Source organism: Macaca mulatta, chromosome 12, assembly GCF_049350105.2.
Source record: "Macaca mulatta isolate MMU2019108-1 chromosome 12, T2T-MMU8v2.0, whole genome shotgun sequence".
Lineage (NCBI taxonomy): Eukaryota > Metazoa > Chordata > Mammalia > Primates > Cercopithecidae > Macaca > Macaca mulatta.
The window spans coordinates 105,823,477-105,835,541 of NC_133417.1; the positions used below are offsets into that span (position 1 = coordinate 105,823,477).

General features: G+C 44.9%; 1 protein-coding gene and 1 long non-coding RNA gene across 8 annotated transcripts in view; one reads left to right on the forward strand and one right to left on the reverse strand.

The window, feature by feature from the left end:
- The window catches only part of AOX2 (aldehyde oxidase 2), a 78,404-nt gene that overhangs the window by 5,534 nt on the left and 60,805 nt on the right, over window positions 1-12,065 (forward strand). For 3 of the 6 annotated variants that reach the window (XM_077956367.1, XM_077956366.1, XM_077956365.1), the window contains exons 1-2: window positions 9,110-9,324; window positions 9,973-10,117. In XM_077956367.1, coding sequence (XP_077812493.1) covers window positions 9,244-9,324; window positions 9,973-10,117 — 226 coding nt within the window. In that variant the 5' untranslated portion in view covers window positions 9,110-9,243. 6 annotated transcript variants of the gene reach the window in all.
- On the reverse strand, window positions 264-8,718 carry LOC144333452 (uncharacterized). 2 transcript variants are annotated; one of them, XR_013402108.1, is made up of 4 exons: window positions 8,581-8,718; window positions 7,148-7,251; window positions 5,740-5,926; window positions 264-5,638 (listed from the first exon to the last, which is right to left on the reverse strand). It is a non-coding gene; the product is annotated as an uncharacterized LOC144333452 (long non-coding RNA). The 2 variants fall into 2 exon arrangements; XR_013402107.1 differs by having other exon boundaries at window positions 5,740-7,251.

Genomic DNA, 12,065 nt, shown 5'->3' on the forward strand with positions numbered 1-12,065 from the left:
AATGGTCCGGAATAGGTACTATACAAAGAATATTACACATAGAATAAAATGTCTCTGAGGCTAACAGAATAAAATTTAGGATTATTTCCTGTGGTGCAGAGATCTTAGGAGTAAAATTAGAATTGGGGTAAGAGGAATCCAAAACTTCACCAGAATATGGCAACAATTGCTTCTCTGAATCTTAACCTGAAGCTGGAACAAAGAGGTTGGATTTAAGAGCAATGTGACATGTGTTGACAGAGAGCACAACGATTCCTCTGACATTGTCACAGAAGCTTGGGAGTCATAGGACCAGATTAACCAACACTGAGTCTTTCTAGACAGGGGGAGCCCAGAGGGCCTCTGGGTTTAACTACATGATCTCCTTGGAGAATGAACTCCAAAGAGATGGGCAAAGACAAACGATCCAGCAGAATGTACCAGAGTCTAGTAGGAGGGCAGAGAGGATGCTCACAGCAAGGTTGATAAACCCAAATCCTAGGATTACCTTACATTCTGCAATCTAGAGCAGGGCTTCCAGATTTAGATACAAACTTTAATGCGCCTAAGACTCACCCAGGAGCTTGTTAAAGATGCAGATTCTGAGTAAAGAGATTTGAAGCAGGAGCCTCAGGTTCCTCATTTCCTGTAAGAGCCCAGGTGGAGTCAATACTGCTAGTCCATGGACGACACTTTAAATGGCAGCGACCCAGGACATGGACCAAAATCTCAGACCTTTGAAAGGAGAGCTCCCTTTGTGCCAACACAGAAGAATTTAAGGAAGAAAGCAAAGTGAGTTCAACAGTCTCCAAGTCAATCAGAAAGAGGTAGCCTCATAGAAATAAGTTGTGCAAGATGCAGAGGTAGTCAAGAAAACTATTTTTGAAACTCCCACACACTCAGTTTATACTTATTGATTTCCAGAGGATTCTTTGCGCTCTGATAGTGGAGGATGCGTGCTACTAATTCCCAATTAGAAGGATTTGAGCCCTTGACCTTGGAAAGTGATTATCATAGGACATTGCTTCTGAACCACTTCCTCCAGGAGCAGCCTAGGGAAAGGAACACGGGCAGAGTCTGATCAAAGGGAAGGGTACCTTTGCTCAGGGAGTGGGTTCTACCATTGCCAGGGAACTGCAGGCTGTGCAGTGTGGTAAGAGTTGCTGGCAGCGAGAAGGCACGGCTGAAACCATTCATGTGTCTTTCCAGGAGCGGATCGCCAAGAGCCACGGCACCCAGTGTGGATTCTGCACCCCTGGGATGGTGATGTCCATGTACACACTGCTCAGGAACCACCCGCAGCCCTCGGAGGAGCAGCTCACGGAAGCCTTGGGGGGTAAAGTCTAAACAGAGAAAACCCACCCCACCCCCACCGCCCCAACCAGGGGCCAAGTGGGAAGTGTGTTTCTGGATAGATCCAGAAACTGCTCCACACTACCCCCAATGTCATCCTAACCCCTCTCAGGCCTCTGCTTCAGTTGGTTCTAAAGTAGCTACAGCACCCAGGTGCAGAGAATGCCAAGCTGCTCCCTGCTTATCAGAGCATGTGCTTGGAATGGCCTGCACAGAACTAGCACAGTGTGCACACTCCACACCACCCACTTAACACCCCATTTTCTATCCAGTGACTTGTTTGGCTTCCTTTGTTAAGGGCCTGTATTAGTTTCTCAGGGCTGCCCTAACTCAGGACCACAAACTGCTGGGCTTAAAATAGCAGAAATGGGCCAGGCGCAGTGACTCACGCCAGTAATTCCAGCACTTTGGGAGGCCAAGGAGGGCAGATCACCTGAGATCAGGAGTTCAAGACCAGCCTGGCCAACATGGTGAAACCCCGTCAGTCTGGCCAACACAGGGAAACAAAAATACGCCGGGCATGGTGATGCTTGCGTTAATCCCAGTTACTCAGGAAGCTGAGGCAGGAGGACCGCTCGAACCTGGAAACCTAGAACCTCTCTTTCACTCCCACCCCCTAGGCCTTCATCTTTGGAAACCTGAGGCTCTCAAATGTTATTACATGAAACAGCAATAGAACGGAAAGTTCATGCAGTAGAATTACCTGCAGATGTCTGGAATGCAGATTCCTGGGCCCACCCCTAAATGGTTGATTCAGGAGAATTGGAGCAGGGTTAGGAATCTGCATTTTTTTAAAATGCCCCCAGGAGATTCTGATGTAATTGTCTAGAAGCAACTGAGGAGCATCACTGACAAACCATCCAAGTCATGATGGTATATCAGGGCCTTAGAAACTGCCTAGGTTTTCTGTTTGAGGATCCCCGCTATCTTACCTAGTATCTGAAATAGAGTTGTCAATAGCTCTACATTGAATTAATAAATTAATAGATGAAGCAAGTGAGCTCACCAACTAGGCTATCATCTTTAAGACAAAGAATAAAACTGGAATTGAGGTAGTGGGCGGGATAATATTCCAAGTAGAGGAATAAAGCATTAAACCACTTGGCAGATGTTAAAATACCCTTTTTAAAAATGTTGGGAACCGTGCTCAGTGCTGCATGCCTGTAGCCCAAGCTACTCAGAAGGCTGAGGTAGGAGGAGACCAGGAGTTTGAATACAGCCTGGACAACGTTGTGAGACCCCTTTAAAAAAAAAAAAAAAAAGGCTAGATCTATTTAACTTTCAAAAGAAGCCAGTAAATACAAAGCCTACTAACAACCATGCTTCTTCTCTGATTGATTAGGTAATCTATGCCGCTGCACTGGGTATCGGCCAATACTTGAGAGTGGAAGGACTTTCTGCATGGTGAGTAGGTGACTGTGGGGACGCCTTATGCAGCAAGAATGACAATGACAGCTGATCAAGGCCAGGGACAGAGGAATTAAAATTTTTTAGACCATCTCAACAGACTATCAGGGAGACTTAGTGAGTTAGCTCCAACCAACTCAAAAAGTTTTAGCTTTTTGTTGAGGACTGGGGGAACGTTGCAACACCTTTGATGTTGTCCAATCAAAACCACAGAGGGAAGCCAGGTCATCCAACCAGCTGTCCAGACATTTTCTGTAACTAGTTCAGCAAAGCATCTGGACAGGCAAGTCAGAGAGCCTCGGCAAACCCAAGGGGACAAAGGATGCAAGGGGGTGGAGTTTGCTTTGGTGAGGCAAGGTCAGTTCCAGAATCCCAAACAGTTGAGAAGTTGTGAGCAGACAAGAAGCTGAATATGTAGAGTGGAACCCAAAATTCACTCCAAGTACAAGAGCACAGGGAGTTTCCTCTACAAAATGGGGATTCTTCACTGGGATCTCGAGAAAATCACATAAGTCTTGCTTGGCACTTAGTAAGAGTTCCACAAATAGTTACTGCTATCATTGAGGACATCATTGACATGTGAATAGTGTTTGACAGGGAGACCAGACAGGCACATCTGGTGGTTCTGTGCTGAGGGCAGGATGAATGTGGGAAGTACAGCCCTTAGGCCCAAAAAAGGGGGACCCCATACTTTATAGGGCCCCTCTCTGGTCCTTCTCCAGTGATTTTCGGGAGTTCATGGCACCAAGATGACTTGCCCACCTGAAACCTCACCCCTGTTCTAGATCATTCTCCATGGATGGCCTTGACCCCACTGTTACCACACATAAGCCTCTTATCTGAGTCTGTCTAGTCAGCCTGGCAACAGCAGTGTCTGCATGCCTAGGTCAGAGGGTGGCCAAGGAGCAGCTGTTTGTGGAGGGAGTGGACTGAGCTTGGCTGTTCATGCTGCAGTCTCAGGCCCCTCACAGCATGCAACAGAGCCAGGGTAGAGGAGAAGGCCTGCAGGCACCAGGCTGGGGGCCTTTGTTTGCACTCTTTGCTGAGGCTCCACAAATCGTAGAGGTGGGCCCAGAAGTAGACCAGGAGGTGTGTCCCATGTCCTAGAACCAGGCAGGTCACCTGCACATGCATTTCCCAGATGTCTACTGCTACGTGAGGGAGCCAAAGGTAACACGCTGAGAAGTAAATGAAATAGCTTGTAAGCCCAGCAAATGGCTGGTGCAGAGTGAAAAAGCACTTGTGAAATACAAACGAAAAAGGTTAAAGGAAGCATCTTTGCCTGTGGATATAGATGTTATTATCCACTTTCCAAGCACACGGACTCTGGGGATAACAGCAAAAATGTGGTCAGCCACCCCACCTGGTAGCCAGCATGTCTCACAGGACTTTAGTGGGTAAAGCAACCCAGTCTCAGAGGGAATACACAAGGCTAATATCAAATGGGCAAAGAGATGACTGCCTTTTTCCATTATTGGTTCACGGTGCACCATGGAAGCTCTCAGAGCTTTGAGTAAGAGAGGTGCTGCTTGCTTGGCCCAGCTGTTTTTGCTCTTGAATAAAATTGAAAAGATGGCAGCTCAAGATATTTAAGTAGAGACAAAGACCTGAAGTGTCTGGAAGAAAGTATCATGCTAGGAACTTAGGAGAACTTACTCAAGGAAGAAGATACAAGAGATTAGTTTGGAAGAAATGGGAAGCGAAAGAGCGGGCAAATGGAAACCTGCTTTAAAACTAATTGTCAACTCATCCCCAGACAGCACCATCCACATCCCAAATGTCTGGGAGATCTGGTTTCTAAAACGGTTTTCTTTTTTCCTCTTATAAATTATTATTGCCCTGCAAAGCATCTATCAATTAATTTTCCACTAGGAATTAACCTAAAAATTCATATATGTATACAAAGCTGTACGTGTAATGGACAAAAATGTTCATATACTATGTACTATACAAATGAACTAATACAATCCCAAATGTGAAAACATTATCAGTGGAATAGGGTCATGATAGTTTATTTCTTTTACATTTCTCTATATTCTATATTATCATTTTATATTATATATTTTATATATTACCTATCAAATTTTGTAACTTATATGCTTTATATGTATTAGTCTTTTTTTTTTTTTTTTTTTTTGAGGTGGAGTCTCGCTCTGTCGCCCAGGCTGGAGTGCAGTGGTGCGATCTCAGCTCACTGCAAGCTCTGCCTCCCGGGTTCACACCATTCTCCTGCCTCAGCCTCCCTAGGAGCTGGGACTACAGGTGCCTGCCACCACGCCCGGCTAATTTCTTGTATTTTTAGTAGAGACGGGAGTTTCACCGTGTTAGCCAGGGTGGTCTCCATCTCCTGACCTCGTGATCTGCCCGCCTTGGCCTCCCAAAGTGCTGGGATTACAGGCGTGAGCCACCGCGCCCAGCCCTTTATATGTATTATTTTTTAAAATAAGCAAAAAAGAAAGCCCTTGTGATTATCGGTGTTCCAACAGAAACCATCCACAGTGGTTTAAAAAGTCTGAAGTCTCATTTAAATTGCCAACTTTTCAGGGCACATTCCCATTTACCTACTCAAAAGTTTTTAATCTAAGGCATTTCACCTTCTTAGGAGTCAAATAGCTGTCAACAGAAAGGAACGGGAAAATGTTGCTTGGATTGGGGAGAAAATGACTCTTCCCCACTTGGCAAGAAAAATGAGGTGAGTCCTTTCGTTTGTTTTGTCCGCTCACTGTGAGTCTTGCTTAATGCCGACCCAGTGTTGAAACTGTGCTTGCTTGTTCTAATGGTCATTCTCTGCTTACAACTGTCCGAAGCGCATGTGCAAATAAAGCTCTTTTTCTCTGGGAGTTGCGGCAAGTGGTGATCAAAGCCCACACTCCGATTTTCCCCTTCATAGTCAGAAAGGCTGCGACAACAGGAAGACAAAAACACTCAGATCAGAAACAAAGCACTTCCCCCGACTCTGGATGGGCCACATTCTCAGGTGGAGGTGAATTCTGTACTTGCCCCTGCAGAGCTGTCTTCTGTCATGTCTCCTCCTTTGTAGACAGAGGGCGCTGCAGCCCCAGAAGGCTGAGGAGCCGTCTACAGTCACACACAAGTCAGTGGCCCCCCAGCCAGGAAGTCCAGCCTTAAAGATTCCAGTCTCTGGCTTTGCTGTCTGAGAGATGCTCCTTTCCAGGAAAAAACGGCACTGCCAAATTCTTAAAGATATTACTTAGAGAACTTGAAATACAGGATAAAATACAGAATCAGCTCCCAGTAAGCGAGGAAATCTGAGAGCATAGAGCTGACCATAGACAAACCTGTGTGTTTCTATCCTTCACACATATCTTTTTCCCATTCCTGGCTCCCACTGTCACCTTAATTGGGTCTGAAGAAAGTGTGCTGTGACACAGAGGAGTGCTGCCCAAGGGAGGGGGCTTCACCCCTCAGAGCCGCTTCACAGAGGATCAGTGCTTTGCTGGGGTCAATACATCCTAAAGTCAATTCTCAGTTTTGTGGTCTCGGGAATTTTATTTGGGCAATGACTGGGCTCTAGGGACTACCTGACTCACTTTAATCAAACTCAAAAGACCATGACATTTAAACTGGAATGAACCCCATATTCATTTATGAAGAGAAACACAATTATAAAGTGGATCTTGCCGTCACTGAGTCACAGATCCTTTCCCTGTAGGAAAACACACTAGGAAGCCAAATTACAATGAGAAGGCTGCTTGGTGAGCATGGACACAAAGCAATTGCATAGCCTTAATGGGCAGCGTCAGAGAAGACCCTTCTCTTCCACCAGACTGGACCTGCGTGAGGCCAGGTTTCTGCCCGAGCGGCTCCCCCTTCTCTTTAAGCGATGTTAAGATCTTCCACTTACGTAGCCGTTAAGTCTTGGCCTGGAATCTGTTTAAGAAAACTTTTCATTTCTCAACGTTCATTTATTTTTTTTTATATATTTTAATTCCCGGGCACAAACTTATTTCTAGGTGTTAGATATATACCACATTATTGCCCTCAGGCACTCTCTATACTGCTAATGCCAACTAACGCAAAAACAGATCATTCAGATGTGGCCCTGAAATGCCTAACCTATGGCCCTACTAAGAACCTTATCAAGGAACAATTACAAGTGTTTTTATTTTTTTCTGGAGCCTGGGAAAACCTCAGAGAGATAGAAAAGGAGGGGAAGTGTTGGACAAATGTCAGGTCATTTTACCTATTATCACAATTACCCTTCAAAATATGGGTTATTTTCATTTAATCCTTAGAGAGGTTAAGGATTTTTCCATTGGAAAGGTTAGAGTGCTGACCTCCGAGTGAGTGAACCCTGATCTGTCTACCTTTCATGCCTGCATATTCTCTTCTCCAGCACACCCACGTCCACCTCTGTGCTCCGCAGTTCTCTCTCTGTTTTCCTTACCTCTTCAGGAATGTTCTTCTGGCAAGAAGTGTTTTCCAAAGCTAAAACAGATCTGATCCAGACAGGATTACAGTTTGGGTAACTTTTCACTGTGCTTTGGTTTCCTACAGGGTAAAATGGAGATAATTTACTTTCTTTATACAACTATTGTGAAGATTAAATAAATTACATGTAAAAGCATTTGGAATGCAAGCACTTAATAAATGTTAACTATTGTTATTAAAGTCAAACTGTGTGTGTGTGTGTGTGTGTGTGTGTGTGTGTGTGCTTATGCATGGGCATGTGGGGCACAATGGAGAGGATTTCCCTAATTTATTTAACCTCTCATAGTTTTTCATAGACTGTCTTGGTGTTTTCCAGAATACTCTTTGTAGTATTTCATAGAATACTCTTTTCTTTAGTGTTGCATTAGTGGCAAATCAGTATTTCTCTTAAAATAAGATTCCTATTTTAAATTATTTGATTTGAACTATTTCGCTGTCCAGGGAGACTAGGAGAGTTATCACTACGTTCATGTTGCCTAATTCCTATAAAGAATTACAAGGCTGTTTCCAATGGAGCTGGGCTGACAGAGCCATCTGTTTCTTCCTTTTATAAAGATTTGCACGAAGTTATTTGCGAAAGAGGAGTTTCAATCCTTGGACCCAACCCAGGAGCTCATATTTCCCCCAGAACTCTTGGTAAGACAAGCTGGATATTTTATGTACTTGTTTAAATATCATTGGTTATAAACTCAGTTTTATAAAGCCTCCATTTTCCTTCCCATGAAATTGTCAAATTGTGAAAATGTTTGATAAGATGAAGATGCCTGCTTCCCTCCCCGCCACTCCCTGCCTGACCCCTGGCACATTCCCTGAAGCCTCCGCTACGGCTGTTTTGTAAATGATTTCTTCATTTCTCTCATCATGGAATGTGTCACTAGTGGCTGTCCATGAGACACAGCACTGCTAAGCTTCTCCTTGGTCTTCTGGCCCATTCCAGCATACTGACCCCAAGGAACACTTCCAGGAGAGGCCCCTACCTTTCAGCCTTCCTCCCATCAGCGTGTTTCTTTGCAGAAATGCAGCAGTCCTATTCTATCAAACACCGATTTCTGAAGGGGTTCTAATGTGTTTGTTTATTCATTCAACCAGTACTTATCCATCCAGCAACATGCCAGACACTGTTCTAGGTACTGAATATAGAACAGGAAACAAAACTAACAAAACACCTGCCCTCAAGGAGCTTGTAATCTGGTGAGAGAGGCAGACAATAAGCAAAATAGTAGATAGAAGATATAGTGTGTATGAGCCGGGTACAGTGGCTCATACCTGTAATCCCAGCATTTTGGGAGGCCAAGGCAGGCAGATGGTTTAAGCCCAAGAGTTAGAGACCAGCCAGACATGGCGAAACCCAGTCTCTACAAAAAATTAGCCAGCTGTGGTGGCACTCACCTGTCGTCCCAGCTACTTGGGAGGCTGAGGTGGGAAGATTGCTTGCACCTGGGAGGTCAAGGCTGCTGCAGTGAGCCGAGTTCATGCCACTGATCTCCATCCTGGGCAACAGAGTGAGGCCCTGTCCTCCCAAAAAATAATAAATAATTTTTGAAAGGATATAGTCTGTTAGAGATTGAGAAGTATTAAGGAGAAAAAAAATAAAGCAGAGAAAGATAGGATGCATGGAGTTGCAATTTTAGATATCCTGCCCAAATAAAACTCTGAGAGGATAACATCTGAAGAAAGTCTGGAAGGAAGTGAGGGGGCCAGCCCTCCCAGCTGAAGAGGGAGGCGAGCAATCCAGGCGGTTGGAACAGCCAATGCAAAGGCCCCAAGGGCAGGAGAACACCAGGCCTGATCAGAGGCAGAGCGTGGTCCAGCCTGGCTGGGGCAGAGTGAGCGAGGGGAAGGCCAGGGAGCTGTCAGGGGCAGACCGTGCTGGACTTCATGCTGCTCGGCTTTTACTCTGTGTGGGGTGAGAAACTAACAGGCTGGATAGAGGAGGGGCGTGCTCCAGTTCAAGTGGTAACAGGATCATTCTGGCTGCTGTTTTGAGAATGGCCTGCAGAGGGGAAGGGAAGGAGCATGAACCTTGTCAGGGGACTAACGGCATCCTGAGAGATGGTGGTGGCTGCGCCAGTCTGCTCGGGTGGAAGGAGTGAGAAGCGAGTAGATTCAGGATGTATTTTGGAAGAAAAGCCAGTAAGATTTGCTGGTGGATAAGCTGCGAGGATGGAAGGGAGAGACGCTTGTCAAGGCTGACGCCAGGGTTTTGGACAGCTGGAAGCATGGAATGGCCATTTACGGAGATGGGGAAGACCGCTGGAGGAACAGGGGGTTTTTCTTTCTGGGGGTTTCTCTTTGGGGGCTTGGAAGGGGATTGGATATGAGGAGCTCAGTTTTTGACATATTAATTTTTTATCTTTATAATTCTAAGCCAGTCCAAGAGACATATTAAATTTGAGATGCCTATTACACATCTAAGAGGTAACGTCAAGTACTTATTGAGATATGAACTTGGATTTCAGAGGAAAAAGCCAGGCTGAAGATATTAATTTAGGAGCACTAGTGTAATTACGATTTTTAAAGCCATAAGACTACATTATGCTAAATTAATCCACACTGAATGCTCAATAACAAGTGCCAGCTTATATTGTTACTTGTCCCCAAAAAGCCATCCAATTATGAAAATTCAGGCATTAGCCAATGGGTATAGTGAGTATATTTTTGGGCAAATGCACCCCAGAACCCCTGACATCTCTGTAGAGGAACACATCTCCAGCGGAGGCCTTGGATAAGCCAGGAGGACAGGCGTGCACACGGGCACACATACTTGCTATTTGCCCTTAGAGGATGGCAGAGAATCCAGAAAAACGAACACTGACCTTCTATGGAGAGAGAGTTACCTGGATCTCTCCTGGGACCCTCAAGGATCTCCTGGAGCTGAAAGTGAAACACCCCGAGGCCCCTCTCGTTGTGGGCAACACCTCACTGGGTAAGTGATTACCCAGTTTTCGTTCCACCCTTAATGCTGGGCTGAACTTTCTGTCCCTTACTCTGTTCTCAGTCTACAGAAACTACTTTTTAGGGATGAAAACTTCATCCTTTATAATAAAGCCAGTGCTCTCCAAAGTTGGATGTGCATATACCCTGGACCCCAGAGGTGTGGGAGGAATGTTTTAGAGGGTTTTTTGTGGGGGTTTTTTGTTTGTTTGCTTTTTGTTTTTTTTTTCTTTTGAGATGGAGTTTCGCTCTTGTCACCTAGGCTGGAGTGCAATAGCGCAGCCTTGGCTCACTGCAACCTCCACCTCCCGAGTTCAAGCAAATCTCCTGCCTCAGCCTCCCAAGTAGCTGGGACTACAGGTGCCTGCCACCACACCCAGCTAATTTTTGTGTTTTTAGTAGAGACGGGGTTTCACCATGTTGGCCAGTATGGTCTCGATCTCTTGACCTCATGATCTGCTCACTTTGGCCTCCCAAAGTGCTGGGATTACAAGTGTGAGCCACCGCGCCAGCCTTTCTTGCATTTTTAGTAGAGACAGGGTTTCATCATGTTGGCCAGGCTGGTCGCAAACTTCTGACCTCAGGTGATCCACCAGCCTCGCCTCCCAAAGTGCTGGGATTGCAAGCATGAGCCACCACGCCTGGCCTAGAGGGTTTTTTATCATTTACTTTGTCTTGTTCTTTTTTGTTTTTGTTAAATATTGAATGAATATAGTAGAATTTTATAAAATATTTATAGGGATATTAACAATACAGTGCACACTCAGTTACCACCCACATCTACTTTAAGAACACAAACTTTACCAAGAACTTTGAAGACCCCTGTGGGCCCTCTCAAGCCACATCCCCTTTCCTTCCCTTCCTCCTTGAAGGTACTCATTAGCCTGAATATTGTGTTGGTCATTCTCTTCCTTATTTTTATAGTTTTACCACATATATTTGAATCCTTAAACAATATGTTGTTTAGCTTTGCATATTTTTGAACTTCACATAAATGGACTGGAGGGAGAGTCCTGACCTCTGGTCGGAAGTCAGGTTACAAGGTCTCCCACTCCCAATAATAAGAAGAATCCCAGGGTATTATTCTTCTGCAATTTGCTTTTTGTTCAACATACTTGACCTGAGATGCATCCATATTGTTGCACGTAGCTGTGCTGTATTCCATCATATGAACGTGGAACAATTTGACATCCATTATATTGCTGGAGAACAGTTTGTTTTGGCATTACAAATATTCTTTTATATGTCTCCTGGTAACTATGTGCAGGGGTGTTTTTAAAAGCATCTTGGCCAGGTGCGGTGGTTCATGCCTATAATCCCAGCACTTTGGGAGACCAAGACGGGTAGATCACCCGAGGTCAGGAGTTCGAGACCAGCCTGACCAACATGGAGAAACCTCATCTCTACTAAAAATACAAAATTATCCGGGTGCGGTGGCTCATGCCTGTGATCCCAGATACTTGGGAGGCTGAGGCAGGAGAATCGCTTGAGCCTGGGAGGCAGAGGTTTCAGTGAGCTGAGATCACACCATTACACTCCAGCCTGGGTGACAGAGCAAGCCTCCGTCTCAGGAAAAAAAAAAAAAAAAAAGCATCTTATCCTATTTTATATGGACATAGTGAGTGCATAAATAGATACATACATGCATAAATTTATTTGGCAGGAGTATATAACCACTGCTTTCACATCTGTACACATTTCCTGTCAATCTCTAATGTATCTGAATCTCTTATAAGAAAATTTCAAGGCCTGGAGCAGTGGCTCATGCCTGTAATCCCAACACTTTGGGAGGCCGAGGTGGGCAGATCACCTGAGGTCAGAAGTTTGAGACCAGCCTGGCCAGCATGACAAAAACCCATCTCCACTTTAAAAAAAAGAAAATGTTAATGCCCCCCAAAAAAAGCATTTTCTCTGTCCTAATTGTCTCTAAAATAACTGTC